The sequence below is a fragment of the Malania oleifera genome, chromosome 4, assembly GCF_029873635.1.
Source record: "Malania oleifera isolate guangnan ecotype guangnan chromosome 4, ASM2987363v1, whole genome shotgun sequence".
Classification (NCBI taxonomy): Eukaryota; Viridiplantae; Streptophyta; class Magnoliopsida; order Santalales; family Ximeniaceae; genus Malania; species Malania oleifera.
In genome coordinates this window covers 57720216-57745653 of record NC_080420.1, presented here as the reverse complement: position 1 = coordinate 57745653, position 25438 = coordinate 57720216, and the positions used below count along the sequence as shown (strand labels likewise).

At 35.8% G+C, this 25438-nt stretch overlaps 1 protein-coding gene across 1 annotated transcript; it reads left to right on the top strand.

The window, feature by feature from the left end:
* Nucleotides 1–4304: 4304 nt before the first annotated feature.
* Nucleotides 4305–18132, top strand: LOC131153814 (putative germin-like protein 2-1; the record flags this gene model as incomplete). The annotated part of the gene is made up of 4 exons (XM_058106270.1): nucleotides 4305–4853; nucleotides 8814–8979; nucleotides 9415–9562; nucleotides 17961–18132. Coding segments are annotated over 4 exons (1035 nt in total), but the record flags the coding sequence as incomplete, so codon positions are not given.
* Nucleotides 18133–25438: the final 7306 nt, after the last annotated feature.

Sequence of the window (25438 nt, the reverse complement as noted above, 5' to 3'; positions counted from 1 at the left end):
CTCTCCCATTTAACTCCCTTTTGCTTATTATTATTTAAGTGCTATTATTTTTCTGGGTCTCTACACTTAATTTATCGCAAATATGTTCCTTTCTTAATTTATCTTTTAGTATAATACCACAATTCATGAATATTGTAATTGGTCAGTCCCTAATTCAACTTAAGTAGGAATTAACATTGATCTATTAAATATTACACCAAGAATGAAACACTAATTTTATTTAGTTAAATATTAAATGATTAGCTAACTTTATAGCGATTTGATTAAACCAATTACCCAGTAAAATAAAAAAAGACAGCCTCGTGCACAAAGCTTCCACATATGTCATTATTTAATCAAATAAATATTTGGTTTTTAAAATAATTTGGTTCAATGTAGTAAAATAAATTCGTGAACCAAAATACTTCAATTAATTCAATTAATCTACTAAGTTATTTGTATAAATCAATTGCTTAGTCCTACTGTCTATTGGGAAAATGCCCATGGACTAGCCAAGAGGGTGTGCGTGGCTATTGGTACTCTTAGGATGTGTATGTGATATTGATGTGGGTTGTGTAGACACCCCATTTTGTTTGGACCTTTATCTAGAAAAACCTTAAATTTTATTTTTTATTTAATAGGTATGTTTTAATTTTGATGCCCTTTAGGATCTTCTACTAGGCGCAGTCTTTCATTTCGCTCATTTTCACAACCTGATTCAAGCATGTATATAATAGATAATTTTACAATATATTTTTTGTACAATAAAAAAATAGTAAAAAATAAAAAATTAATAATAAATACACGAAAAAAAAAGCAGCTTCAATATGCTCTAGTGGACCTGCACACACAAAAAGGGAGAGTTTTCAATTAGTAATGGGTTGATAAGTATAAATAAATTAAATAAAAAATCAATCAATCAATTATTAATCACTTTCATTTGTTTTAAAATTAATTGATCAATCGAAATTGATTGGTTGTTCCCCCCCCCCCTTCCCCTTGCCTATAAATAAAGCTTCTCAAGAAAAAAAAAAAAAAAAGAGGAGAAAAAAATAGGGAGATTGAGACTACACAATTGAAAAATAAAATAAAATAAAAAGGAGGAGGTGGAAGGATTTCCTATATTTAGAAAAGAGAGACAAAAAAAGTAAGATTGGGAATTGTGAAGGGGAACGAAAAGAAGAAAGGGAGTAAGATAGAAGGGGCTGGAGAGATTGAAGCAAAATAATGGTTACTCACAGAAGATTGAAAGACAGAAAATTGGGAAGGACTTTGGTAGAAGAAGATTACCAAAGAAAAGTGTAAATCTTGCATAAAGGAATTCAGACAGAAGAAAATAAGAGCCTAAGAGGTAAGTTTCCAAATGCTTTCTGTCCCTCTCATCTTAACTAAAGCATAAGACGATTTAATTGTGACAGGGATGAATGTTGAAGATTAGGACTTGTTGAATGATAAGGCAGAATTCAAGATTAAACTAAATGGTAGTGCTATTGAAAAATGGCATTTTGAAAATTGAAATTAGGCTTGATAGAAAAGGACACTACAAAAAATAAGGTTATTAGTGACGGTTCTCAATTTGTCGCTATACCTGTCGTTACTAATACTTATTAGTGACGAATTTTTTAAACCGTCACTAATAACAGAGTATTAGTGACGCATTTAAATTGCCACTAATAATAGAGTATTAGTGACGGATTAAAACCATCACTAAAGACCTAAGCCCGTCACTATAAATTCTACACCAAATTGACTAAAAATCATCACTAAAACCATAGTATTAGTGAAGGTTTTATATTCGTCACTATTGCTCCATTATTAGTGATGGTTCCAAAACCGTCACTAATAATAAGTACTAGTGACGGTTTTAGAACCGTCACTATTGGTCTATTATTAGTGACAATGTCAAAATCGTCACTAATACTTAAATTGCACAATTAATAATGAATTTAATTTTTTTTCCAAATTATTAATTCCTATAAAAATTTGTAATTAAATTACATTTTCTTATACATAACATTAAATCATAATTGCAATAAAATTCATAAATTATTAAAAATTCTAATCAAAATTTAAATACAAATATAATATACAAATTCAAATACAAATATATTATACAAATTCAAATCCAAATTCAAATTCAAATTCGAATACAAATATATTATACAAATTCAAATTTAAATACATTTCATTTGTTCAGATAAAAAAAAAAAATGAAAAGATGCATCTGAATTGCGTGACATCATTATGACGTTGTCATAGTTGCAAACCCTACAAATTAAGAAAGTTAAAAAAATTAGTATACGGTTTTTGAAAATAAATCACTACCTAGCACATATACAGGAATAAAAAATAAATCACATCATTGTAAGAGGAAACATCAGATTGTAAACAATCAGTTTGATTGCAGCGATTTGAATGTAAATAATACCAGCAAAGCTTTCTTTGTATAGGATGAAAAAATCCACCCCTCAATATAGACAATACACACCAATACAAAGAATGAAAAACACAGCAATAATACAAATTAGGCAGCATACACTAGCACAAAGCAACACTATACAACTTGAAAGGTTAAGTTCAAAAAGCAGTCACGACTATAGAATTCCGTATTCTAGGAGGAATCACAGATATAAATAGCCTCTCCAAGGTTTGCTTTGACCACATAGTCCACAAAGAATAACTACAGGCACTTCGCTTGTTAGAGAGAGACTCTCTCCCTTCTCTTTAGGAAGGGCAAGTCGTGAGTGGAGGGTGGTGTTCTTCCTTGAATCTTGCGGATTGGTGTTTTCTTGGTGTGATTTGAGGCTGATCTTGGGTTTGTTTGCGATGGATTCTATCTTGAACTTGATTTTAACCTCTAATTTGGTCGGATTCTCAGATTTGGGTGTGTGGAAAGTATCCCGAGAAGTTTCCCACTCATGAAAATTTGATATTGTTATCTCATCAATATCAAACTATGAACAATATTACAAATATTATAATCTCAAAAAAAAAATTGAAAAATATTATGAAAGTAATGATTATAACTATTCACATCACTTGCATTCCTCATCTTTGCTAATAAAATCATAATGCATTGAATTCCCTACCCTGATCCATGTTTCCTTGAATTCCATTTTCTAATTTGTATGCAGTGTTCAGAAAGATGAGATGCTTGTTAGGATGCTTGATACTATAGAAACCTCAAATACTCATATTCTAAAACAATTACAGTATGTGGTTGACTCATACAAGTGATTGACGAGGAAAACATACTTTTAGGATTTGGGGACTCCATACCAACCTAAAAAACTTATACCAATGAGAACAAAATTACTAGCCAAAACAACCATGAACAAGGTGACACATCACGATCAAGTCACAAATAAACCAGCATAAGGTTGCCACAGCACCAAGAAGCTTATATGCAGCCCCAAGAAACCAACACAAAACCCTAACAGTACCAAACAAACAGAACAACTACGAACAAGGTTACCCACCACAAACAAGTCACCAATAAACCAGCGCAAGGCTACCACAACACCAAGAAGCTTGCACCAGCCTCAAAACCAACACACAACCCTAATGGTACCAAGAAAACATTAAAAAAGTGCTCTAAGTGGAAAATTGAAATTATTTTTTAACAAGATACATAATGAACAACTTAATACTATGATGTACGGAGGTATTTAAAGCATTCAAAAAAAAAATGGGAGCAGAGGACACACTCTGGCTGTGAACACGATTAAAGCTGCTACAAAGTGGCTTCACAAATAAATCATGAAATTAATTGCTAGAACAATCGGAACCATGAACAAGTCACAAATAAATCTGTACAAGACTGCTGTAGCACCTAGAAACTCAAACCCAACCCCAAGAAAGCAACTCACAGCACTGGAACAATTTGAGAAGTGAATCACTGAAATTACCATGGCTCACAAAAAACAAGAAGAACAATTTCTACTTATTTAATTAAAATGGCCTTTCTTAGATACATTCTGCCTTAAAAGCATAAGGCTGGGTCTTTACTAACTTCTGTGGAATGGGTAAATTCATTGATCAACTTTGAGTTTTGATTAAAAAAAAAATATAATATATAAGGAAGAAGAAGACTACTTCAAAGCTGGTTTCATTATAAATACATAAAGCTACCTTGCCATTATCATCGTAGCTGATATATCTAAAGCAAAAACACTTTTCTAGCAAAGCAAGAAATTGCATATATGATGAGCATGAAGAAGAAGATGGCAGCCAACACACTTAAGTAATATTCGATATGTGTGAATGTACAAAATTTTAAATTTTACTGTAAGTAATATTTGATATGTTGTCTTGTGTAAATATTTACAGTGTTTATGAATGGAAAATTCTGCAAGGATCCAAAGCTTGCAACAGTGGATGATTTCTTCTTTTCGGGATTGAATGTGCCTGGAAACACATCGAATCCAGTTGGTTCAAATGTTACATTAGTAAATGTTGATAAACTCGCTGGCCTTAACACCCTTGGTATCTCAATAGCCCGTTTGGATTTTGCACTATATGGTCTCAACCCTCCTCACACGCACCCTCGCGACAATGAGCTCCTTACTGTCTTGGAGGGCACCCTCTTTCTCGATTTTGTTACCTCAAACCCAGAAAATCACCTAATTACCAAGGTTCTTAACCCATGTGATGTTTTTGTGTTTCTCGTGGGACTCAGTCACTTCCAGTTTAATGTTGGAGACACCAATGCAGTGGCCATAGCTGGTTTAAGTAGCCAGAATCCGGGAGTCATCACTATTGCAAATGCAGCTTTTGGTTCAAAGTCGTCCTTCTCTATTGATGTTCTGACTAAGGCCTTCCAAGTTGACAAAAATGTGATCAACTATCTGCAAGCTCAATTCTGGATGGATAATGTTGACCTGATTGGTCACGCCTTGTTTTGATAATGAAAAATACTCTTGGTACTAATGGTTGCACTGAGAACTGCATGCAGGTTCACCTTGTGCGCGCTTCAGGACTAAAAGACTTATCATGATGGCGTGCGGTGTTCGTGCCGATGAATGAAGAATCTTATGATGCATTTGTATTTATTATTTAGTTTCTTCATTATGGGATGTAATTTTATTATGGACTGTACACTCATATGGCTTGTAATAATTTGCATCATGCATGATAGGTAGGTATGCTCAAATCGACCTTAGTTGGACATTAGGTACCTACACACCATAGAAAGACCTTAGGGTTTTCTCTTCGGTCGACCGACACCGGACTTTTTCGGTGTCTTAAAATTAGACCCCAAGTGCCCCTAGGACACTCACACTTTCACATATATTTGTTAGGCACTAAAATAGGGTTTGATTGGGTCAATACGGGACCGAAATGCACACACGATGCACTTTCGGTCGACCAGCCAAGCCAGTTCATTTTGGCCTGGTCAATCGAGACATCCTGGGTCAAAGTTTGACCACCCGGTCGACTAGCAAAGGTAGTTCAAAAGGCCCTGGTCGACCGAAGCTCCTTTGGGTCAAAGGTTGACCACTCGGTCGACTGAAACTTGTAGTTCAAAAGGCCCTGGTCGAGCGAAACCCTCCAGGGTCAACAATCGACCATCTGGTCGACCGAGAGTTTTTGTACTACAACAACCTGGTCGACCGTGGGTCCTCGGGAGCTGCCCCAACGGTCTGGTCGACCGAACCATTTAGTTCAAAATCTCCTGGTCGACCGAACCGCGCTAATTTGAAAAATTACCTATTCCGGTCGACCGAGCCTTTCAGTTCAAAATACCCCTGGTCAACCGAGCCATTTGAGTCCTAGTCGACCGAACCAATTCTGGTTAACCGGACCTCTCGGGTTGCTCCTATTTTTTTACCGCGATTAAAACTTTTAAACAGGGTTAAAATATTTGAAAGGTCATTAAATTTTCCTAATTATTCCCAATAGGTCCTCAACGGCTATATTTCAAGGGTTGTCTATAAATACCCCCTCATTTGGGATAATTAGCATGGGATTAAAAATATTGATTAAGAGAAATTCTCTAAAAATCCCAAATCCTATAATACTCATATCCAATCCCCATTCACTCATGCTTACCTTCTTCGATTTCTTAAATCCTCTGTAAGGCGATTGAGTGTTTTTATTTAGTAGGTTTGCTCTCCCATTCATATTTGATTGATTTATTTTCATTGAGAGCTAAACCTAAGTATTCTTAGGAGACTTTATTAATAAGTCTATCCTAAGAAGACTTTGATAGATCTTCTAAGATTTGCACCTTCATTGCAACATCTTAAGAAGATTGTATTTGTATTTTGGTTGCAAAAACATTTTCAAATATCTACTGTGTTTTTATCTTGAAAATATTTGATGAGATATTTGCTTGTGTGATAAAATATTTGTTGCAATATTCATTAACTCATATATCCCTTGCTGAATACAAAGATTGAATATCCTTTTGCAAACCAAACTTATACGTTGCTAGAGCTTCATATATATATATATGTATTGAGAAAACTTGTTGATTGAAATATATGAAGTTTGGATAATATCTTTGTTTGAGCACTTAGATTGAATATCCTATGATACAAAGATCATTTAGGTTTGCACACTCACGCACTCATTACAAAGATAGTAAATCTATTTGAGAGATGACATCTTAGACCACATTGAGCTTACATATTGAATCATATTGTGGTGTATGTGATATTGCGCGTATCTGGGTACACATCTGCTTTACTTGAAAGCTTATTCATTGTACCATTTGATTGTATTTCAAATACTGTTGTATTTCCAGGCACGGGCCTGAAGAGGGAGACTAGCCCTGGAATAGTCCCGGATTGGCTTAGATCCGGTTAGGAAAGCTAGGTGCGTCGTCCTGTTAAGGCGTGTAGGTTGAGGTCAGCCCCGCTAATTGACCTGGTTAAGGTTGAGGTCAGCCCTGTGTTAATTTGACCTAGTTGTAAACAGTGTCGCTCCACCCTTAAGTGAGCTATTAGTGGAATCCTCTGGCTTGCGAGTTAGAGGCGGGGACGTAGGCACTGTTGGCCGAACCTCGATAACATATCGTGCGTGTTCACTTACATTTCTGCAATTTACTTACTGCACGTGTATGTTATATTGTGAATGATTAGGTTTACATTTTCATAAACAAACCCTAAGTTAAGTAATACTGTTTATCTGGTTTAACCTAGGCGATAAATTTTAAATATCCAATTCACCCCCCCTATTGAGCATGCATGCAATGATTCGTATGAAAACTGTCGTGATAATTCTTTTGGTAAATCATGTGCTGATTTGAATATTAAAAGCATGCTATCACATGAAGAACTAGAAAATACCTTATTGAAAATGCACAAGTTTCTAGTTAGAATCTCTAAGCATGAAATACGTCTAAAGAATGATAACAAAAGAATAGCAAAACAATTAAAGGGGCTAAAAAACTTTCATGCTATTCTTGAAAAGAAAAAGGTTGAGAAGATATTGAATATTGCATGCTTGGATGAAGAAACAGATGATTATTCGAAAATTACTCTTGAGATTAAAAATGATATGAATAATCATAATAAACCCTTCAGATCTAAAGAGAGAACTCATTTCAAAAAGGGTTCGGGTTGCTTACATAGAACCAATAGTCTAGTCTCACTAAAGAAAGATGGAATTAATAAGCACAATCCTTCACGTGTATTCTATACCTGCTTATTTTGCAAATCTGTGTGGCATACGTGGTTTAATTGCTTACTAAGAAGTGTGAAAGGACTAGAAAAGGAAATGAGATGGATAATCAGCGAAGCAAACCTCGTAGGACTTAAGGAAAGACAAATTCAAATCGAAAATAGTTTCTTGATATGTTTCCTTAGTTCCTAGGCTTAAGTTTAAAAGGTTGTGATAACAAAAGGATTAAAAAGTGGTCGTTGCTCATAATGATAATCTTGGTATACGCACTCACCTATCCTCTTTATAGGTAGTCCTTACCAAAATCACGATCATACTCCATGAGTTTTCACTCACTCATTGGTTCATATCCTTGCTCCTTTATGCTATCATTTCTGCAAGATACTATCTAATCACCATAGAGCACTAGTTAAGAAAAGCCGCATACTCCGTAGTGCCCGGTACCTAAAATAGGTCGATAAGTTGATTCTCGGTACGCACCTCATTTGAGCGATATCTCTTCACCAAGAACCCCTAAGAATCATGGCTATACTGTTACACATCAAATCTGGACCTTAGGGAGAACCTTGGATCAAAAATCAAGAAAAACTGACAAAATTGACTATGCTCGGTCGACCGAGCACTTCAGTTATAAACCGCCCTGGTCGACCAGTGCATGTTGACTTTGACCCTCGTCGGTCGACCGAACTCTCATGAACAAATTCTCTCGGTCGACCATAAGTCTTGGTTTCCCCTCGGTCGACCGAAACATGGCACAATATACCCTCACGGTCGACTGGCCATCCTAGTTCATTTTCGCCTCGATCGACCAACATGTGTCGGTGCCTGGGAAATCTCAAGCGTCGGTCGACCGTATCTAGTTCTGGTCAACCGAGCTGTGATATATATATATATATATATATATGTTTCCTTCATTTTTCAGCTCATTTGCGCGAGAAATCTTGAGAGATTCTTCCCAGTTCCTAGTAAACCCAGTTTCCAAGCCTCATACCATCATCATCATGGCTCACATTGAAGCCCATGATCTTGCACATGCCGAGGATGAGTACTTTCTCTCAGACAGATGCAAGTTGCGGTACATACGGGAGTTCTGTCCCAAGGAGGCTATACTTGGTAAGATACTCGACTTAGTCTTTATGGGTCAATATTTTTAGAATATATTGGATATGTTCGAGTATCAGGGGTGGAGATCCTTTATCTCCTACCAGCCTGGGGGACATTACCCGACGTTCGTTAGGATGTTCTATGCCAACCTTGGCAATGATGAGAACGGGTACTTCTCCCGTGTTTTGAGGATAGATGTGCGCTTTGACGCACAATATATATCTGACGTCCTAGACATTGGCAGTGGCGATTTTGAGTGCCCCGAGGTGGGTAACTCTTGGATCCTTGATTAGGGATTTACCGTATCCACATTCGCCAATCTGACCATGTCTGATCCAGGCACTACTAGCCAAATCCATCCTCCCCAGTACAGACAGTTCAGCTTAGAGGCTAGGATCGTGCACCATCTGATCACATACAATGTCCTGCCTAAGGCAGGATCTAGAGTGCACGTCTCCTTTTTAGATTGCTTCGTCATGTGGTGCCTCTTTGCTTGGAAGAAGTTGGACATGCCGAGTTTGATTATCCGTTGGATGATGGCCAAGACGATTGGCCACCGAGTGATCATGCCATATGGGGGAATCCTGAACAAGCTATTCAGGAATATTGGAGTCACGAGGACGAATGTGGCTTCACTGAAGAGGAGACGACCGGCGGACACCTTCTCTGGAGTGACCCTTAGACTGATGGGGTATGAGCTCATAGGGAACATTTGGACGCCCTCTAGAGCAGCTGCAACACATGTTGAGGCCCCACAGGAGCCACCAGAGCCTCCACAGCCATCGAATGTGGATCTCATGGCTGCCATTTCTGGCCTGTTTGACATGTTCATACAGTTTCGAGGATCAGTCCAGTTAGACTTGCAGGACTTGGCATCGTCATCCGCTGCACTTAGGCAGGAGTTCCAGCAGCACTCCATCTCCACTGATAGCCGCCTTATAGATTTGGAGAGGACCATGACAGCTGGCTTCAGTGAGCTGAGTGACCGTATTCAGGAGATGCAGGATGAGAGAGATCGGATGACGATGGACTTTGATTTTGATGCTGCCGATGGTGGTGACGGAGGAGAGGATGGAGGAGATGATGGAGGGGAGATCTAGACTCTAGAGTTGTCCACAGATCAGATAGCGTAGCCTTGATTCTTTTTGTTGTTATTTTATATCATCTGGTCTGTATTAAATAAAATAGCTTTTTTGCTTTCTCTTGTACTCTCATGATATTATTGACATACTACCTTAGTTATTTATGATATATATATATATATACATCTGCAGTTTCTTGACGTGCATGTTCTTGTGGTTAATTGTGTAGGGTATTGAAATGCATGAGTAGTATAGAATGCCTATTGCATGGCGGATGCAGTTGTTGAGAATTGCTTGCTGGTAGATGATATGTTCTCGTGTGCCTTACTTCTTTAATACTGTCTGTTTGAGAACATTTTTGTGCAGGTAAAATTTGGGAAATGTCCTGTTTACAGCCGGTATGCTGCCGAATTCTCTATAGATATTTGCCCAAATAAATTGAAACATTACTTGTGTGTGCAAAATGTATATATACATGTGAAGTAATTGTTTCATAATCTGCATACATTTAGGGGGAGCATCTAAAAACAAATATCTATCTTGTCTTGCTCACAAAATATGTATGGATTATATCTACCTTTAGATCAAGTGTGGCTTGTGCTTAAATGGAATGCTTTAATCGTAAATTTGAAATATGTTCCTATTGCCACCATTACTTAATTTGCCATATGATCTTGCATGTGAATCTTAAATTTGTTTTTGGAATCATCATGGTTTTGATTTTTCTGGTTATAATTTAGTATGCGCTTAATTGACTGCCCAGAAAAATGTTGCTTGATTATCTTAAAAGTAGAGTTCTCATCTCTTCAAGCAACTTCCCCCAACACCTTTTGCACATATCAAAGGGGAATATATATATATATATATATATATGTATCATATATATATATATATATATATATGCATATCTATATCTATTTATAAAAGCAAGAACTGAACTCATAATGGATATATTGTATGTCTTGCTAGTATGCTTACATGCCTTCATGACTTGTGCCTTCCATGTATTGAAATCTTATGTCATGAAATATCTTAAGGGTGTTGCATTATATAACTGGTTCATTGATAATATGTGAAAATGCATGTGAACTAGTTAGACTATATTTATGCTCAAACCTTCTTTTAGGTATCATATGCCGTGTATCCTTAACTCAAATCTTCCACGAATCTTATGATATGTTTTCATTGTTAAATGGTTTGTGTATATTTCTAGTTTAATCAGGTTTGCTATGACATCTGAACCTTGTAATCACCAGTTATATTGATTATGTGCACACCGTATACCTTTATTGCACAACTTGTCCAATTCATGTTCATAACTAATATTTCACTTGTTGAAATTGAACCATACTGAACTGTTTGAGTAGTTGTGGATAAATTGTTAGGAAATTTAAACTCAAACAGGTCATACTTATACAGGATATCTTTTGGAAAGTCCGAATTACAAACGGCACTCTGCTAAAATTTTTCCAAAACCCTTCCAAAATTCAACATGCATAAGTATACTCATGCATAAGTATACTGATCACCCATTGCCTAGGATGTTAAATTCAAATGGCCCTTTTTGCTATTGCCAAAAGGGGGAGATGGAAGGGGGCAAAAATAATGGGTTTGTTTTAATACATTAGATACATCTTGTGAGGGGGAGCCTTCTTAGGCTGAACCCTATATTTTTGCCTGTCGTATTTGTCATCATCAAAAAGGGGGAGATTGTTGACCTTATTGGTCATGCCCGGTTTTGATTATGACAAATACTCATTGTATCTAATGAGCGTTTGAGGTTTTGTGCAGGAATCAAGAATGATAAGATCAAGATGTGCACAAAGCAAGAGAAGCTTGAAGACCAAATCATACTCATTGTAATAAATTTATATTGGTCTGTAATAGTAATTAGGGCATTCGATTTGTAATAAGCACACACATCACATGCATGATTTTTTTTTTAAGCTCAAATCGAACCATGAATGAGAAAGGACCGCAGAAAGACCTTAGGGTGCACCTTGGTCGACCGACACCGAACTTTTTCGGTGTCTTCAAATTAGACCCCAAGTGACCTTAGGACACACACATATTTCACATATGTTTATTAGGCATTTGAATAGGACTTGTTTGGGTCAATACGGGACCGAAATGCACACTTGGTGCACTTTTGGTCGACTGGCCAGAAGTTCATTTTTGGCCTGGTCGATCGAACCCTACCTGGGTCAACCGTTGACCTAGGTCCCGGTCAACCGAGACCATGTAGTTCATTTGACCCCAGTCGACTGAACCACCTGGAAGTCAACTTTTTGACCTCCCGGTCGACCGAGCACTTTTGTACTCCAACTACCTGGTCGACCGAAGGGTCTCGGGAGAATTCCCAACGGTCTGGTCGACCGAACCACACAGTTCAAAAGGGCCCGGTCGATCGAACCTCAGAATTTTAGAAAATTGCCCTTCCTCGGTCGACCGACCACTCAGTTCAAAACACCCCTGGTCGACCGAGCCATTTGAGTCCTGGTCGACCGAACCATTTCTGGTCGACCGGACCTCTCGGGTTGCTCCTATTTTTACCGCGGTTAATAAATTTTTAAACAGGGTTAAAATGTTTTAAACGTCATTAAAATTTTCTAATAATACCCAATAGGTCCCCAACGGTCATATTTTCTCCCTTGCCTATATATATGAGTTCATTTGGGATAATTAGCAGGGGATTAAAAAAATATTGATTAAGAGAAATTCTCTGAAAATCCCAAATCCTATAATACTCATATCCAATCCCCATTCACTCATGCTTACCTTCTTCGATCTCTTAAATCCTCTGTAAGTCGATTGAGTGTTTTTAGTTAATAGGTTTGCTCTCCCATTCATTTTTGATTGATTTATTTTCATTGAGAGCTAAACCTAAGTATTCTTAGGAGACTTTGTGAATAAGTCTATCCTAAGAAAACTTTGATAGATCTTTTAAGATTTGCACCTTCATTGCAACATCTTAAGAAGATTGTATTTGTTTTTGGTTGCAAAAACATTTTCAAATATCTACTGTGTTTTTATCTTGAAAATATTTGATGAGATATTTGCTTGTGTGATAAAATCTTTGTTGCAATATTCGTTAACTCATATATCCCTTGCTGAATACAAAGATTGAATATCCTTTTGCAAACCAAACTTATACGTTGCTAGAGCTTCATATACATATATGTATTGAGAAAACTTGTTGATTGAAATATATGAAGTTTGGATAATATCTTTGTTTGAGCACTTCGATTGAATATCCTGTGATACAAAGATCATTTAGGTTTGCACTCTCACGCACTCATTACTACGATAGTAAATCTATTTGAGAGTTGACATCTTAGACCACATTGAGCTTACAAATTATTTCATATTTGTGGTGTATATTATTGCGCGAATTTGGGTACATATTTGCTTTACTTGAAAGCACAATCACTGTACCATTTCATTGTAATACACTTTGGTTGTATTTCCAGGCGCGGGCCTGAAGAGGGAGACTAGCCCTGGAATAGTCCCGGATTGGCTTAGACCCGGTTAGGAAAGCTAGGTGCGTTGTCCTGTTAAGGCGTGTAGGTTGAGGTCAGCCCCGCTAATTGACCTGGTTAAGGTTGAGGTCAACCCTGTGTTAATTTGACCTGGTTGTAAACGGTGTCGCTCCACCCTTAAGTGAGCTACTAGTGGAATCCACAAGCTTGCGAGCTTGAGGCGGGGACGTAGGCACAGTTGGCCGAACCCCGATAACATATCGTGTGTTTGCTTACATTTCCGCACTTTACATTTACCGCACATGTATGTTATGGGTGAATGATGCGTATGACTTAATTTTCATATTATATTTATCTACGCATTTGGAAATTGTATAGACAGGCCCTAGGTTGTGCATATACTGTTGTTGAATACATTAACCTAGGAGAAAAAGTTTAAAATTCCAATTCACCCCCCCCTCTTGGGAATACACAAATTCTAACAGGTATGGTACCTACTAAAGTAGATTCATCACCAGTATGCGACAGACTGCTGTCTTCCGTGTCCACTGCAATCCCCCTTTGTAAGTCATCTAACATTTCGATTAACCCTTCCGAATGTGCATCACCACCTACTATATTTGCCCCCTCATCTTCATCGTCATCATCATCGCTCTGAACTGCGTAATCTTCACCGTGGAACACCAATCTTGTGTACCTTTTCTCCATTCCAAAGTATAATAAATGTGAATGGACCAGATCAATGTGTTTGAATGTTATGTTTTGGCATTTCTTTCAAGGACACCTTATTCTACTAGCACCGTCAGCACGAGGACACGCAAACTCTATGAAATCATGTACCCCTTTCACGTATTCTGGCAAAAACCTACCCCGAGAATTCATCCAACTCTTATCCATGTTTATTAATTCCCTATAACATGTTCAAGTAAATGGTGTTGATTACATTTTTAGAATGTTTATGATGCATGCATTGTGAATCCTATAATCAACCACCTTCCGTCTAAAGGGTACGGATCCTATCCCATTCAGGAATGTTGCAATTACATTGTGATCAATTGCTCAAATTCCTTCGTCGTAGTCATTATATATTTCAGTAGCATCTCCCCATGGCTCTCCAAGTACACGAGATAGGGGAAGTGCACATCATCTGCTAGTTTTCCATCACTAACAAATTGTCACCACACCCCACTATGCACCCAGAGAATACAAGTAGAGACGCGATCGAAATATATAATGACAATGACGAAAGTGTGAATGATGACAAAAATGTAAATACAACTTCCTAAACTGTCCACATTGGACAATTCAATAATGGTTGAAATACAAACATGACTAATTGTAAATGCAACAAATAATCGACATGTTCAATTGATTATTAGTCTACATAATATGACTAATACTCAATTGAATTTTAACAATTGATTTGTCCCACATGTACAATGAGGCATGAATGTATAGTAACCATTCTTGAACGGGTCTAAGCTTCGATGCACACATGAAATGACAATAATTGATTTTGCATAAGGAGCCCGTGATAAGTAGGCAAGGCATAAGCCTTATGGCATTAAGGTGTAAACCTTTTGAGAATTTCAATTTTTAGATAAAAATACATAAATAAATTACATGTACTTGACGAATCAAAGCCTCTTCTCTCTCAAAGGCTTGAAGACTTTCTTTCCTTAATCTGTGTCCCTCCCTCCTCCTTCCCTCCCTCTTTGGTTTTTCCTCTTTAGATGGGACTCTCCCTTGATGTAAGGATCTTATTTTTCATGTTCTTCAAAGATAGTGATGGTGAAAATAATGATGCATGCATGGTTGATGGATGTCTTTCGACTCTTATTAACCCAATGCATGGTTGATGGATGTCTTATGACTTTTATTAACCCAATGCAAAGTCCTTGTATATGAGATTATTTTGAACTCATATATTAATATTATTTATATGTGGAGTCAAGGATCGAAACACTAAAACATTTTATTCATGAAGTAGTAGAAATTTTTATAACAACTCTATTGACATAAACACTATATGAATCACGTAAATTTTTTTGTCTTCTATTTTTTCCCTTTTTTTCTTTTATTTTTTTGAATGTGTTCATAATCTTATAAGTGATATTCAAAATAATAAACAAAATATAGAAAAGATCATCACTATACGATTGTATGTAATTAAATAATTAATTATTCCAAGGTTAATCTCTATGGATCTCTTTCAGATTTTATTTTTTTTTCCCAATCAATGGTTAAAAACAAGTTGGTGAGTTACTTCAACTAAGTTGATAGTCACTTTCAACTTTGATTCTTCCTGTTTTTAGGCTTGCATTATGAATCATACTCTTTTTTCTTTGTACCACAATCATTTACCATCATTGCATGTGACCAAACACATAGCTCAGATGAATTCTCTTTGTTGGTCATTGCAAATATTCTTAATTAATTTACATTTTCTGAAGGAAATGTGAGATAAAATAAGGGAGGGACGACTCAAATGGTTTGGCCACTTGTAGTGTAGGCCACATAGTGTGCCAATGAGGAAGAGAGAGTTGCTGTAAGGGGCAGTAGAAGGGGTAGGGGGTAGACCTAAAATAACTTTGAATGAGATAGTACGGATTTAATAGTCCTAAATTTGTCGAAGGAATAATCAAATTAAAGGAGGACGAAGAAAGTTACCCTAATCCAACCTCTCCACTAAGACTCACCCAAAAAAAAAACCCCACTAACCCTATCATATGCCTTCTCAAAATCCAACCCAAAAATACAACAGACATTAAACAAACTCGTGAACCACATTAAAGAAAGTTGTTGGCCAACAGACACCACATCTGAAACTCGTGAGACCTGATAATACAACAGGTGCATGCCTTATAATTAATTAGAATGAAAATTGCAAGGGTTTAGAAACAAATTCCACAACAAAGTCGTGCATCACTAATTGAAAACTAAAATCAATATATAAGTTCTGAAAATCTTATGCAAACAATTGAACTTTAACAAGAAGATGTTTATTTATGCACTAGAGATCATTTTGAGAACACATTTGACATGTGTCATGTGTGTTTCCAAATCTTTTAAACCAAGAAATTTTAATTTTTGTAGATATTTATTCTTAACTTTTGAATCTTGGATATGTTCGATCATTTCAAATATGATTTCGTTTTCTTTTGAAATAACATGGACTGTTTTTGAGCATTTGTTACAAGAACAAAACCCTATTTCTTCTTGACAAGGTTCTTCAAAAGAAGCAGTTTCTTATGAAGATTCAGAACTTGAAATAATTTCATTGACGAATTCTTTATTGGAAGACGAGGTTGTAAATTCAGAGTCTTTTGATTCACTATTGATAATTAAATTGAGCATTTTCTTTTTTAATTCTTTCCCTATATTGAGTTCTTTTATTTCTTGTTTAACTCTACAATCTTTTGCATAATGACCCTTCTTTCCACATTTGAAGCAGGTTTTTTGATTTTTATATTTTTGAGATTTGTTTTTGTTTCGAATTTTTGAAGTTTCTTCAAATTTTCGTTTTTTCTTCTTATAATATTTCGTGTCATGGTTTTTGTAGTATTCTTTTGAAGGTTTGTATTTCTTATGAGTTTTCTTTTGGTGTTTTCTTAAAGGAGCTTGAATTTTCTCGTACCCATACTGGGCACAGAAGTCACCAAGTTCTCCTTGTTTCTTTTGAATATCTTAGATAAATTGAAAGTTTTCCCAGATTTAAGGGATGACTAAGAGTTCCGCATGGGGGAACTTGCTATTACGTCAGACTAACTAGTTGAGCCAGGCATGACTGACAACCCTTGAGCAATTTTGAGAAAATATTGAATGAATTTAATTAAGTAGTTTTTCTGATGCACCAGATCAATCAGAGTCGCAAGTGCAGAGCATACTTATGATAATTGTAAATTTGAATAAAACTATGTACAATAGAAAATGCATGAAAAAGAAGTCAATACCCTAAAAGACTTAGGAATTAGTAGGATAAATCTTATACAAAATAAAAAAAAAACATATCAAATCCTTATCAAGAGAAATTCCTAACCAGATGATACCTGGGGCCTCTTGGAGTGACCCATCCAGTTAGATAAAATTTCTCTTCTACAGTACTATAATTCTTCCTATAATCAGAAAAATCCTTAATTTTCTATATATTTCTTCCACCTGAACTCATTCAGACCTCATTTTTTAGCAACATAATCCAACCATACACGTTATTAACACCAAAGATCCTACTTCTACAATAGAGATTAGTGAAATAACCCCATGTATACAGTGGACTGCTGTGGCTTTGGCCTAACTGCATTTTATCATTGAAACCACACCAAAATATTACTATATTTGTATACTACCTTTTATTTTCATTTTTCTTAGTAAAGTGAGATTATGAATGACATATAATAGAAGCCTGATATCAATCACATACATCATGATGAGTTAAAACTGGCAACAAGTTAGACAAACAGAGGTAAATTCATATTAGACAGTTCAGCCATGTGCAAGCAAACCCAAAAACCACTGGCATAATTTTTAATGGAAAGTGGCCCTCAACAATATTCTTTTGAGAAAGGTTGCTGACTCCAAGACACAGAATCAAGAATTTGTTGGGTTTTGTACTGAATTTTTAATTTAAAGATAACAAGCACACCAGAAGGCAAAAGAATAAACACAACAAAGAATTAAATACTATCTGCAGAAGCAACATGGTGTTAGAAGCAGCTGCAAAAGAATTTCTTGTTGCTTCATTATGCCAGATAATCCTGCTTACAATTAGAATAGGGATGACTGATTCCTGTGGATGTGGTCCGTGGAGCCTGGAGGAGACGATGACTCGAGCTGGGGATCGTTCGCACTTCACAGGCTCGTAGCACCGGCAGGTCCGGCACGTAACAGCACACCAGAGGAGAGGAGAGGCGACTCAGGAGAGGAGAGGATTGAGATTTGAGAGAGTGAGAGTTGAGAGGTCAGGGATGAGGAAAGGGGAAGAGCCACGACACGGGTTAATTAGGGGCCCTTAGGGTTTTTTGGTGTTAACTAAAGGCTGAAGTAGTAGTGATGATTTCGAAACCGTCACTAATAACTCTAAAATTGTCACTAATGCCCATAACTATTTTTTTTATAAATTTCTTTAAAAAAACTAGTAGTGATGGTTCCAAAACTGTTACTAATACACTTAACTATTTCTTTTTTAATATTTTTTAAATGAAACACTAGTAGTGACGGTTTTAAAATCGTCACTAATAACAACTTATTAGTGACGGTTATCCCAAACCGTCACCAATACCCTTAACTATTTCTTTTTTTTTTTTTTTTTTTAAATGAAAACACTAGTAGTGACGGACTCCAAACCGTCACTAATAACCCCTTATTAGTGACGGTTCTCCAAAACCGTCACTAATACACTTAAGTATTTCTTTTTAAAAATTTTTTAAATGAAAAAACTATTAGTGACGGTTTTAAAACCGTCACTGGTACCCCTTATTTGTGACGGTTACACAAACCGTCACTAATACCCTTAACTATTTTTTTTTTAAAAAAATATTTTTAAATGAAAGACTATTAGTGACGGTTTTTAAACCGTCACTAATACCCTAGAATCGTAGCTAATATTTTCTCGAAAAAAATTTCGCGCAGAAATTGTTTACCGCGCTTTATTTAGTGACAAAATTATTAGTGACGGTTTTAAAACCATCACTAATAGTTCGTATTAATGACGGCTACTAAAACCGTCACTAATGCTTAGACTATTAGTGACGGTTTTTAAGAACCGTCACTAATACCAACTTTTGGTGACGAAATTGAATTCGTCACTAATACTTTCGTCACTAAAAACCAATTTTTTTGTAGTGGGATTTTATAATTTTGGGATATCTTTGGTTTGCCCTAGCATGCACCTAATTGTTTAAATCAAAATCTTGAAACAAAATAAGGAAAATTCCCATAAGCCCAAACACTCATAGCCTAAACATAAGCCTATCCTCCAACTAAATTCCTTGCACCAATCGTCATCTGCCATGTGGCAAGTGACGCCCTGCTGACTTCACCATGTCACGCGTCACCCTTTTGAATTTTAAAAATAAAAAAAATTGAGCCACTCATTGGTTGCCACGTGTTGCCATGGAAGGCTGACACATGGTGGCCACAAGTGTTTTACTACCTCTACTTCTATTCCCTAAATTGGGCTAATATGGTTTTAATCGAGTCAACTCAAGGCTGACCATTGACTCGATTGAACCAGTTTTGACTTCTCAAACTGCTCTGGTTTTTATTTAATATTTTTTTTAAAAAAATTATTTTTAATTCAAAAAAATGAGAAAATAATAAAAAAATTGAAATTAGAAAAAAAAATAAAGAAAAAAATAAAAATTCTTTGAGTCATTTTTGACTTAGGGGACCAAAAAAAATGAAAGAATAAAAATACCAAAAATAAATTAAATGTGATAAAATTCCCTAAAATCCCAAAAAATTGTAGAAAAATTTTGAAAAAAAAATCAGAAAATTCTAGAATTTTTTTTTTTTTGGAAATTTTGAATTGTTTTGAAGATCCTTTTTACTTGAATTTAGTGCATTTGCATGATCATTTTGCATGTTTAATATTTGTATATATTATGTTTTGTTTGCGTGTGCATGTGTACATCCCAATGATAAAATAAAGGATAAAGAGGAATTTCAGACCTTACCTATAACAATTCTGAGGAGGGTTAATCTACTAAGATCCCCTCCTTTGGAGTTCTTATTAGACATTCCTAAAATCGTACATAATTTTGTATTCTTTCTTAAAATTTCAATGTTTGTCAAATTATTCAAGAGTTAATTAAGGACCATTTAATTTAATTTAAGTTAATTCATAGTTAATTATGTATCGTTCCTAGGACGGGCGTATAGGGCGTGCTAATACCTGTCCTTCGCATAATCGTACTCCTGATCCCAACTTTGGTAAAAGTACACCGATACTATTGATTCCTTGACTTTAGGATTAGTCTAGAGAACAAACAACAAGTAGTAATTAGGTGAACTAATTGCACCTAGGGAGATAACAAGTTAGTATCGACTCCATCAAACCATCAATATTATTATCACCCCTCACCATTTTGAACCCTTATTCGAAACGTTACAATAGCTTGGCGACTTTACTGGAGACGCTTAGAGAGTTGAGCCATTAGTTAACTATGAAGTATCCCAAGTTTGAATTTGATAGTCCTTTGATTGCTCCATGATTTTAATATTTTACTTGTATATATGATAGTTTCTTATGCATGATCTGATACTTTATATGTGTGCAGTTTTTATGTTTCAAATAAATGTTAGGAATGAATGGACAGGTGTATTTAGGGTGTAATGATGTGGTGGAATGGGGGTACATGTTTTTAATTTTTTTTTTGAGCACACATGCTTTCATAAGCTTTATACCTAGGCTTTACCTTTTTACGGTTAGATAAGGGTGTAGTAAAATTAGCTCTTGTGAGACATGAGTCTTTAAGGGCATGTGAATCACTTTGCTAAGTTTGTACCTTGTCTAAACTCATTGGGGAAGGATATGGACATTACGAGGACCTCTTGTCGATAAAAATAAAGCCTAAACCATACATACTTAACTTTAGTTTGCTCTCCCAGGATAGAGCCTCAGAAACTGACTCATAATCAATAAACCCACCTGGGTTAGGATAGGAGCTTCATCCTTCTTCACAGACTTCATCCATTATTTTGTTGTATTTTATTTTAAGGGTACTATTGGTAAGTTAGATAAGTAGTTAGGGATAAATTGATGTTATTAATCTTGGGAGTTCCATTGGGTCTCTTACTTTGTAGTGTCAGTCAGGATTAATAATCTTGTTAAATTCCCTTCCCTTTTGTTGTACATTTAACATTGTTAATATTTTAATGCATTCTTTTGCATTCATTTTTTTGGCAAACGCACTACTTTGCCAAAATTATGGATTAGCTCCAACCCACCCATGGATGGCTCAATAACAGTGTATAAGGAAAAGGAGATATAAGTGTAGTGATATTTAAAAGGCCAACAAAGTCAGCAGGGAGACAATTTGATTGATGGAATTGATGTGGTGTTGCCAACTCGGAATAAAATTGATACTCAATAAAATTCTCCAAAGGAGTTGAAGGCAATCTGGTCCGGTTGATCAGCAAAAAGATGATTGAAATTCTCACAGTTGAATGGTCACATTAGGTTCCTATTGTATGTAATGGTGAACCAAGAGGTGATGAAGAACATATTCAATTTTTGAAATACCAACAAGTTAAGGAAAGCAGCAGGAGTATCAGTTAGGAAAGTATGAAGACCTTAATAGAAGGAGAGGAAAGAGGAGTCCTTATGGGTACTGTTAGCCTTGGTGGCTATATAATCATGTTTAATATGTTTTGATGATATTAACCTATTTGTGGTTTCTAGTGTTTACTATCTTTGCAGATCATGTTAAGTACAGGTACAAGTAAAAAATACATAAAATATTGGATCAAAGGCAAAGATCGGACTGAGTTAACGTTGAATAGGAAAGAATAAAAGAACACTCACTCGGAAGAACTCAAGCATCCAAGGAAGCTAATGTAGAATTATATGTAATGGGGAGTGTTTGAGGTAGTATGTTTTGTAACTCTTGCGGTTTTGTTTCATGCATGATTTCTGAGCTAAAGTTGAGCAAAATGCACATGCATATTAGGACACAAGAGTTTATAGGATTTCACTAAGTCACGAACTCAACATTCATAGTTTTCAAAGATAAAACAAAGAGTTTAACAAAAGAATCCTACACTCAAAATATGTTTTCACAAAAGACTAGTTTTTAACATCTTGGTATTATGAACTTTTATATACTTGGTTCCCATTGAGTCAAAAATATTTTTATGTACCTAAAGAATCAATTAAATCAAGTATATTTTCATAAGGACAAGTTTTAAATCATCTTAGTGTTATAATCTTTTACAAACTTGGTCCTAGTTTGGTTTAAAACCTAAGTTATGCACCTCTCAAATTTCCTGAACACCCTTCGGTATTTGGAGCATAAATTTTTCTAGAAAAGTCGAAAAGGACAATCTTGGTATCTATGGAAAGTTAAGAAAAGAAAAAAAATCCCACAACTTTCATGTTGATGACTTTCTTATTTGGGTAATTTGTTGACGATTTGGGGTAATTCATCGACAATTTCAGGCAGAATGTTAATAGTCGACGAATTGGGGCAATTAGTCGATGAATTGGGGCAATTGGTCAATGAATTGGGGCAAATAGTAGACGAATTACATCGGGATTTAGTCCCCAACGACTATAAATAGCTAGTTTTCAATTTAAACATAATAGTATATCATCCCAACGGCCATAAAAAGGCCAGTAGCCCATTTTGCCTATAAATACAAGTCCATAGACTTGATTAAACATGGTTTTGATGGTTGTTACATGAATTTAGTGATTAAAATCTTTTGAATACAAAACCTAAGCACTTTGCATTTTAGTTCTTCATTTCAAGTGCTTAATTTCTCTCTTGCTCTCTAATCTTGTTTGATTCATTACTTGATAGATTAGTATGAGGTTGTATTATATTTGATATCAGCTCATTTAAAGGAGCATCTTGTTTTAATCAATCTTCTTGTTGTAAAAGGTTCTTTGTGAACCAAATTGGCAAAGGTTCTTGGTGAAATGAATTGCAAGTATTCTTGGTGAACCTTGCGGCTCTTGGTGAGCGGAAGGGATTTGTTCCTGTGTGAAGGCTCTTGGTGAGCGTTGAGGGAATTGTTCTCTCGTTGTAAGGCTTCTCCATTGGTGAAGGAGTTTGTTAGTGGATTGTGGAATCCTTGAGTTGGTCTCAAGGCGTGGACGTAGGCTTGGTGCCTAACCACGTTAAAATACCGTGTTAAGCTTTCTCTTCTTTGTACTCTTTATTTCATATCTTGTGCATGATTTACATTGCATTTATTATGATATAATTTCTTGCATCTTGCCAAGATTATTATTTTGTAGAGGAAAGAAAAAATACGTGAAAGAGTCCATGCACCCCCCCTCTAGACTCTACACCCGGACCAACAATAATCGCCGACGAATTGCCTAAATCAGAAAAAGTTATTAACATGAAAGTTGTGAGATTTTTTCTTAACTTTCCATAGAAGTCAAGATCGCCCTTTTTGGACTTTTGTAACAAAATTTATGCTCCAAATACTAAAGGGTGTTCAGGAAATTTGAGAGGTGCATAACTTAGGTTTTAAACAAAACCAGGACCAAGTTTATAAAATATTATAACACTAATATGATTTAAAACTTGTCATTATGAAAATATACTTGATTCAATTGAATCATTAGGTACATAAAATAGTTTTGACTCAACCGGAACCAAGGATATAAAAGTTCATAATACCAAGATGTTAAAAACTTGTCCCTTATGAAAACATATTTTGAGTATAGGATTCTTTTGTCAAACTCTTTGTTTTATTTTTGAAAACTATGATTGTTGAGTTTGTGACTTACTACTATAAACTCATGTGTCCTAGTATGCATATGCATTTTGCTCAACACTTGCTCAAAAATCTTGCGTGAAACAAAATTGCAAGAGTTACAAAATAGACTACCTCAAACACTCCCCATTACATATAATTCTACATTAGCTCCCTTGGATGCTTGAGTTCTTCCGAGTGAGTGTCTTTTTGATCATTCGTATTCGATGTCAACCCGATTTGATCTTTGCCTTTGATCCAATATTTTATGTATTTGTTACTTGTACATATACTTAACATGATCTGCAAATAAAGGAAACATTAGGAACTACAAATAGGTTAATATCATCAAAACATATTAAACATGATTATGTAGCCACTAAGGCTAACAATCTTCACCTTTTTAATGATGTTTAGCCTATTAAGATTTTACTTAATCTTTGCATTTTAGCTTATACGTGTAATAGCTTGATATGCAAATATTGGTTTACCTAAAACCACTAATGGGTTGTTATCATCAAAACATAACAATTAAGATCATGTAGCCACTAAGGCTAATAGGTATTGTGGCTCTTGTAATCTATGGATTGGTTGTTTTTCCCAAAGAATTGGGATACATTGATTAGGAAGTAGCCTCTTTTGTGGTTTAGGTCTAGGATAGGACCAATCCAACACTCGGTATTCTAGAAGAAAATATCAATCATCATTGAAAGATAAAAAGGAATGGAAGACTGAGATGCTGCTTCCCATTGTTATATGTCTGGTTTATGAGCATTTACCGTGCAAAAAAGACTACTTCTATCCTATGTACTTTGAACTCCAAATCCCCCTAACTAATTTCGAGGAAGCCAAGTGGGAAGAGCTACCAAACAAGTTTGAATGGATTGAAAGAATACGAAATTGGGTAACAAGAGTGGCAAGCACCATGAATGGGGTATGCTATTATGTTGTACAAATGTGGAGAGTTTCCTTGAGTCCCATTGCTAGGCCCATAGAGAGGGGCAACCTATGCTCCTTTTTTGTTATGAAGACATGTAGGATATATCCAGTTCATACCTATGACACATGGTTTAGTTGGCTTAGAGTTTTCTTATGATTGAAGAGGAGCCTAAAAGCATATTCAGAAATTTATTGCAGACTAGAGTGTCATTCATCTGATAAATTTAGGCAATTGCATCACCAAGGTCAAAGGAAGTTATGATGATTGGTGCGCTAACAGAATTAATCCTCGGGTTACGAACTTTTGACTAACGCGACCTCAAGTAACTCCCACCCTTAGAAAGGACCCTTGGTTGCCAGGGTCACACTTCAGTTCTAGATAGGAAAGGAAGTTCAAGAACTAGAATGACTACAGGAAAAGATAGAGTTGCAGGAAAAGCTTTGCTTAGCTGAGGAAAAAGCCATTGGGGTCGAATTAAATGAGTGGTAGATAAAATGAAAGGAGCAAGGGATAATCCTTAGGTGCCAGCGAAATATGAAATAGAAAAAAAATGACCTACAAGCTAAGGAAGAAATGGTAGTTTTGAGAAAGAAGCGAAAGGAACTTCGAGCAGAAGATGAGCTGAGCAAAGAATTATTGAGAACCTCTAAGACCAAGAATAAGGAAAAGACCCAGGTACTATAGGAACTTGAAGCCCAATAGCAAAGTTGGGACATTAAGTATAAATAGTTGCAAGCTAGATATTAGGAAGCAGTGTCTTATATATAGAAAACAAGATATTGGGAGGCCGATTCGGGCAC